The 7617-nt window shown below is 34.1% G+C and overlaps 1 protein-coding gene across 1 annotated transcript; it reads left to right on the top strand.

Annotated features, from left to right (window-relative positions):
* Positions 1-1145: 1145 nt before the first annotated feature.
* Positions 1146-7064, top strand: LOC106073793 (uncharacterized). The gene is made up of 4 exons (XM_056011136.1): positions 1146-1224; positions 3688-3815; positions 4613-4708; positions 6289-7064. The coding sequence occupies exons 1-4, from the start codon at positions 1155-1157 to the stop codon at positions 6349-6351; spliced, it is 357 nt and encodes a 118-aa protein (XP_055867111.1). The 5' UTR covers positions 1146-1154; the 3' UTR covers positions 6352-7064.
* Positions 7065-7617: the final 553 nt, after the last annotated feature.

The following is a 7617-nucleotide window of genomic DNA, read 5'->3' as shown; positions in this document are numbered from 1 at the left end:
GCTATTAAATCTCCCTCTCTAATATAAAATTCAATTTGTTTAAAAAAAATAGAGAGAGGGGGCGGTCAGTAGATATATATATATATACCCCCCCCCCACCCCGAAACCAATCCTATCACTTTTGGAGGAAGTGGCGAGTGAATCAAGGTATAAATTACTAATCTTAATGATGTATGATACATATTGATAAATAATCCATTCGTTAGTACGTCGCCCCGCCCCTCCATTTTTCGAATATATAATTCAATTACTAGCGATTATACCAAGATAATTGATTAAACATTTTCACCGCTCCCCTTTTTGAATACAAAGAAGATGGTAAAAGCAGTATAGATGCGAGGTGTCAGGGTGGTAATGCGCTTGACTTCCGAACCGGAGGTCCCAGTTTCTAATCTTGGTGAAGACTATGTTGTTTTTTTTACTTTCGGGATGTTTAGGACTCCTCTGTGTCCACTCAGCTCTAATGGGTACCTGACATTAGCTCTGGAAAAGACAAGACGGTAGGTCGTTGTGCTAGCCACATGACACTCTCATTAACCGTGGACCACAGAAGCAGATGATCTTTACATCATCTTCCCTATAGATCGCAAGGTCTGAAAGGGTACTTTTACTTTTCTTTATGGTTTTGGCAAATCCGGTTGGGGAGAGGGGTGATAGATGCAATTGCCCCTTTCCTTTCCTTTTACGGAGCCTAACGTTTTAGATGTTGGAGGCAGTGAATATTTGATCAAACATTCTGCTTAATTGTATTTAAAGTTGAACAACATTAAAGCTACATCTTGTATTACCAACTTGTACGTTTATCTTATATATCTTATCTTATATAATACAGACGTTACTTCAAAAAAAAAAAAAGAAGATGATTACGTCCTACGCGTCATTTTCATCGTTTTATATGTATATAACTCACTCATATAGGCCCTAACTCATTTATATATTTCGTTAGGAACGCTTTTCTTTCAAAGCTAAGGTTTATGTTTTTTTTTTCGCTGTACATAGCTTTCTTGGTAACCTTTTTTTTTTTTTTACTAACAAGCTTTTAGCCTGATATATTTAGAAGAACAATTGTAAAGATGTATATTATTAAACACCTAGCGTTGTAATTCCTGAGATACATGAAAACCGTTTTTTTTTTTCATGAGCAGATTTTAAAAATGAAGGTTGCCTACTTTTTGATCTCTTTTGCTGCTCTTTTTGTTTCGTTGCCTTTCGCTGAGTGCACGGGTAAGTTTTTAAAATATTTATACTGTACATCTGTTCTTAAAGGCATGCAACACATTTGGGAAGGTGACTTCCTTTACTTACTGTCACACTCAGTAAACACTTCACTGCAATATTGGCTACTTGCAGTTGACCTCAGGTCTTTTATGCTGTTGTCATTGTTGAGTTATTTCTTAGATATAATGACAAAAAAAAACAAGAATAAGATTGACTTAACTGTGGAAACTAGAATCTATCTTACACTAAAGGAATGTAAAGAAAAAAAAATAAAATGCTTTAAAAAAAAAGCTTATACGAAGTGTAATTGTATTAATTAGTTTGGATCAGTCATATATATAAATTTGTAATAGACGTACACTAATATTAATAAATCTGTGCGATTAGAAATATTTTTACCAATTGTTTTATGCTTTTAGCTTTCTCAAGACGCTATGATCATATCTCTTGTCTGGTCAAGTTGGGAAGAAGGGGTGGGGGGGGGCATTGCACTAACCACTGTGCCAGCGATGTGCTTATGAAAATAAAAGATTTTTTATAGCCATCTTTTGTTAGTTTCAAACTTAAAAAGCGACGACCTAATTCTCTACACAAAGTATAAAGGGAACTAGTTCAACTTATACCACCACATCTGTCAAGTACAATTTCTTTCCATTGTTCAAAACCAAGCAAAAATTATTAATAACCAATAGTTAATTAACTAATTGGTTAAATTTTCCTATTGAGTCTTGTTTTGTACACCGGATACACCAAATAGCTTGCTATTTATATTTTTTTCCACCATTGTAAGAAAATGTCCAATTTGATTTAGATCAGTGATTCCCAAAGTGGTCCATATAGACCCACAGGGGTCTACGAAGACTTCCAAGGGGTCTACGAAAGGGAAAACATAAATTGGGGGTCTATGAGATGTCCACGGGGGGTCTGCGATAATAGATTTCATTTAAGCAGGTCTTGACTCTAATTTTAACATCAAATTAATGTAATTCTTTCATACACTAATATATGATTTGTACCCGAGTTAATCCTTTAAATATTTATCCTGCTATTCAAGCGAAAAATTGTTATATCTAATTTAAATACTTATTTAAATAGCTTCATTTTGTCTACATGCAATCAATGTTTAACAAAAAGTATGTAGACTGTACAGCGTTGATTATTTAAAATTGGTATTTATTCCTTCCTTGTCATACTAGCGGTTGCCTAAGTGCCTCTTTATACCGATATGACATCAATTATACTGGAGGATCATTTGAGGCATCCTGACAAAATAGATACAGATTTGAAAAACGTTTGAACAGTCAAAGATCAGAATAGACCCACACAATCTCTCTTCGACATTATAGAGAAGATAATACTTTGTGAGCGTCTTACAAAATCTCTTTACATATAGCAAAATACGGAAAACACTATAGGTAAAACATTGATTTTACCCGCCGCTGTAGTTTTAAATAACTGTTTTACACAAATCTACATCTGATATTTTTAAACGAATTTCTTTAATCAACAATACAGTTCAATGTCACATCTGTGGCATAAGTTATAAAATTAAAAGCTTTTTTTTTGTAATTCTTTCCAAACGACATATATACTGTTAGGGATCATCGGTGTCACAGGCTCTGACAGGGTGTAGCGCTGTGTGATGCAAACTGCCTAAAGGGTCGCCGGCTCCTTATTTTTAACAGGGTTGACCCACGAAACCTTTCCCATGTTTGGGTATAGCTGCAAGACAGCACAGTTTGAATTTACTTTTCCTTCTGCTAAGTAGGCTGCAAGCCAAGTCTAATGAGCCCTTCCTGCCAAAAGCTGACTGGTTTGGGTACTCACTAGGTACTCACCTTCACCCCTTCTCCTGTTAGTGAAAACAGTCCTGCGCACCCAATATTTGTGCAAGACGTGAAAGATAAAAGAATACATGAGAAACTTGCGAAAACTTTTACAATGATACATATGGCTAATTAATTAATTGATTGATTACTATTTAATGTTTGAGGACTACTTCATAGAACAACAAATTGCTACATGAAATATAATATCCGTAGCAACTGATAATAGATGTGCAAAAAAAAAAAAAAAAACTAAACATTTCCAATGTGTTTGGTGATTCCAGTAGTAATAAATATAAATTGTTATTTTAATTAGTTTAAATTAGAATTTTATCAATTAAAAAAATAGATCTCTATAACCCTATGTGTAGCTGTAAATTAGTTTTTCACTCTTTAACTCACTACAGTTAGAAATTTGTTTTAAAAATGTTTTGATGTACGGTATTTGCAAAAATTCAATACAAGTTAAGTAGGGGGTCTACCGAAAGCCAGAAAACTTGGCAAGGGGTCTACGAGACAAAAAAGTTTGGGAACCACTGATTTAGATCAATCTATTTATACAAAACCATGTGTACGTAGAATTTGAGAAGTAATAGAGTACTTACTGTCTTACGAGTACTTTTCTCTTGTCCATATTGACCAGTTAATTGCATGGAGTATTGGGAATCGTGTGATGGACTTAGTGGGAAATTCAGCGTGTGTGGTTTTTGTAATACTGGTTTGTATGTATCATGTGTTGAAAGAAACAAAATGTTCAGCAACTGTCCAAAGGTCAGTTTCCATTTTAAATATATATGACAGTCTCTTTGTTCTGTTATATCTATCTATCTATCTATCTATCTATCTATCTATCTATCTATCTATCTATCTATCTATCTGTCTGTCTGTCTGTCTGTCTGTCTGTCTATCTATCTATCTATCTATCTATCTATCTATCTATCTATCTATCTATCTATCTATCTATCTATCTGTCTGTCTGTCTGTCTGTCTGTCTGTCTATCTATCTATCTATCTATCTGTCTGTCTGTCTGTCTGTCTGTCTGTCTGTCTGTCTATCTATCTATCTATCTATCTATCTATCTATCTATCTATCCATCCATCCATCCGACCATCCATCCATCCATCCATCCAATCTTTTTTTCCCGTTACTTTGACTTTTTCTGTCTGTTCTTCTGTCTGTTTCTGTTAAAGTGTTTCTGAACTTTCTAAAAACTAATTTTGAAGGCTTTAACATTTAAATCTATTGATCAATAAACAATAATCTAATATCTATTTAATTCATACTATTATAGCTTTTTTTGGGTGGGGAGGCATCAAAATGCATTTACTATAGCCAATTTAATAAGCTTAGATTTCATTAAGAAATTTTAAATCTGTTAAAATTTGTGGAAATATTTTTTTTAAATAACTAAATGAAATATTTTCATCAACATCACTAACATATATATTGGGCTTAAAATAACGTGTATTCCTCAAGTTAACTCTCACACTGCTTCAATGTTCATGACTACTAGTGCGAATGATGTTAAAATAAAAATGAACTAAACCAAATTTGATCTATCCTGTAGCTAAGGATTCGTTTGACGACTCAACAAGTGAGATTTGATTCTGTAAGTCAGAATTGTATGCTGTTGTCGCCCTCATGTGTGGATATCAAAATAAAAGTAAGTAGGCCTATAATGACATGTGTTTTTTTAATGGTTTCAGAAAGAGCCAAGGATTAACTGTTCGTGTTATTTTTAGCGGTCCCCGAAGGGGGAATAGACGCTATAAGTTTTGTCTGGTCTGTCTGTCCGTCCGTCCTTCCGCCCCGTTTAGATCTCGTAAACTAGAAAAAATATTGAAAATCCGACATTATGGTATTTTAGATCTTTCAATTCAATTCAAAACAAAACGTACAAGTAATACGAGTAGAGGGATAACAAACAGAGTTGGAACAAAGCAAAAGACACTTGTCTAAACTACTCGACAGCTGTTCCTTCCCAATGGTCAGTATTGATGTTCACTGATTTGAGGTCCCGTTTTATTACATGTCGCTGTCTATCTCTCTCTCGCGCGCTTTCTCTTTGTGTGTGTGTGTGTGTGTTTTACGTTTAATTGGCGGTTAACAGAAAAATGATTCATTTCGACGTTTCAGATTTGTCTTTTTCAATGGCGTTTACATTGTTTGTTATTTTATTTGATCCACTCTGTGTGAACTACATACACTTACTTAGAGTCTACATTGAGGTAGATTTAAAGATACACCCATGATTATATTTTTTTTTAGAGTTTAAACTAGCATAATAAAGTCTAGTTTGATTTCAAAGATCGTCAGGTTGAAAATAAACTACTTTTGAGCCATCACTTGTGGAGTTGTGATTAATCATTTGGTTGCTGTAGTTTCGGGTTACATCATTCTTTTTGATAGTTTGCTTGACATCTATGTGTCACAGGTAAACCAGTGTGCTCATTGTACTTTGTTTTATTTAGGTGAAGTTTGTGGAAAACACAGCGTGACAGTAGGAATTGTGAACAAGAGGTCTGTTTGACCGGAAGTATGGCGCATGAGAGAACTAGGGTTTGGTCGAGACCATTCATTATACAAGGCCCCAACACTGACTTGCAACGTCACAGCCTGTGGGCAGTTTAGACCAACAGTTCGTACAGATCTGTGACGTGGCAAAGAGCTATTGATCGAAGCTGCCCATAGGTTTTGACGTTGCAGGTTAGTGTTCAGTTCTTCTATAACTATTGGTCTCGGTTTGGTCAGCTGGTGAAGTAAGTGAAGTTAGCGATGTGACCATCTTAAAAGTCAGTCAGTTGGTGAAGTTGGTCAGTAATAGAAGTCAACGATGTGACAATGTAAAATTCAATGAGTGAAGTTGGCGATGTGGCCATGTTAGAGAAGTCAACTAAGTAATTATGTAGAAAGAGAGTTACTAGTCATGTTCAAAGTGATCATATATTGAAGTTAAAGTGATAAGTGTATATTTCAAGACGCATGGATTATGTTACATTTAATATGTTCATGGAGATTGGACTTATCTTGTATCTTATAATTCTTGTAAATAAACGTCATACAATACAACGAAGAGTTACGTCATCACGTGTCACGTCTGCAAGTAGTTCCTGTGAGTCTTGTGTCCAGTCTCCAGACTGTAATACTGAGCACAAATGCAATGCCTACAAGAATCCTACAAATAAATGTCTAGATGTTTATTACACTATTGACACTATGTCGAACTTTTTTCTTCTTCTTCAGACTAACACAGCGATTTCAGCGCCATCTCCGTCCAGCTCCGTCCCAAGTTCTCCACCTGTTTAACAGTATGTTGTTAAACCAGAGGCCCTGCATGTCGCCATATAAAAATACGAACATTTTGGATTCATGATATAATTGCTCACTTTTATTTATCAGTGACTTTGTATATAATATATACGATTATAGGCCATGTGTCTGTATACTAGTAGTTGCAAAAAAAAAATAAATAAAATACCTCATTATAACAGACAACGATTATGTTATGTCCCAGACTAAGCCATGTGTCTGTATACTAGTAGTTGCAAAATAAATAAATAAAATACCTCATTAAAACAGACAACGATTATGTTATGTCCCAGACTAAGTCATGTGTCTTTATACTAGTAGTTGCAAAATAAATAAATAAAATACCTCATTAAAACAGACAACGATTATGTTATGTCCCAGACTAAGTCATGTGTCTTTATACTAGTAGTTGCAAAATAAATAAATAAAATACCTCATTAAAACAGACAACGATTATGTTATGTCCCAGACTAAGCCATGTGTCTGTATACTAGTAGTTGCAAAATAAATAAAATACCTCATTATAACAGACAATGATTATGTTATGTCCCAGACTAAGTCATGTGTCTGTATACTAGTAGTTGAAAATAAAATACCTCATTATTACAGACAACGATTATGTTATGTCCCAAACTAAGCCATGTGTCTGTATACTAGTAGTTGAAAATAAATAAAATACCTCATTATAACAGACAACGATTATGTTATGTCCCAGACTAAGTCATGTGTCTGTATACTAGTAGTTGAAAATAAATAAAATACCTCATTATAACAGACAACGATTATGTTATGTCCCAGACTAAGTCATGTGTCTGTATACTAGTAGTTGCAAAATAAATAAAATACCTCATTATAACAGACAACGATTATGTTATGTCCCAGACTAAGTCATGTGTCTGTATACTAGTAGTTGAAAAATAAATAAAATACCTCATTATAACAGACAACGATTATGTTATGTCCCAGACTAAGTCATGTGTCTGTATACTAGTAGTTGAAAATAAAATACCTCATTATTACAGACAACGATTATGTTATGTCCCAGACTAAGCCATGTGTCTGTATACTAGTAGTTGCAAAATAAATAAATAAAATACCTCATTATAACAGACAACGATTATGTTATGTCCCAGACTAAGTCATGTGTCTGTATACTAGTAGTTGCAAAATAAATAAAATACCTCATTATAACAGACATTTTATGTTATGTCCCAAACTAAGCCATGTGTCTGTATACTAGTAGTTGCAAAATAAATAAAATAC

Source organism: Biomphalaria glabrata, chromosome 14 (genome assembly GCF_947242115.1).
Source record: "Biomphalaria glabrata chromosome 14, xgBioGlab47.1, whole genome shotgun sequence".
Classification (NCBI taxonomy): Eukaryota; Metazoa; Mollusca; class Gastropoda; family Planorbidae; genus Biomphalaria; species Biomphalaria glabrata.
The sequence above is the reverse complement of the archived record's forward strand: the minus strand, read 5'-3'. Positions and strand labels throughout refer to the sequence as shown.

What these genes read in the sequence shown, in the direction of transcription:
- LOC106073793 (XM_056011136.1), top strand. Translation starts at nt 1,155, where the DNA reads ATGAAGGTTGCCTACTTTTTGATCTCTTTTGCTGCTCTTTTTGTTTCG. An exon ending in GCCTTTCGCTGAGTGCACGG is followed by an intron (nt 1,225 to 3,687) that starts GTAAGTTTTTAA and finishes CATATTGACCAG; the next exon opens with TTAATTGCATGGAGTATTGG. An exon ending in GTGTGGATATCAAAATAAAA is followed by an intron (nt 4,709 to 6,288) that starts GTAAGTAGGCCT and finishes CTTCTTCTTCAG; the next exon opens with ACTAACACAGCGATTTCAGC.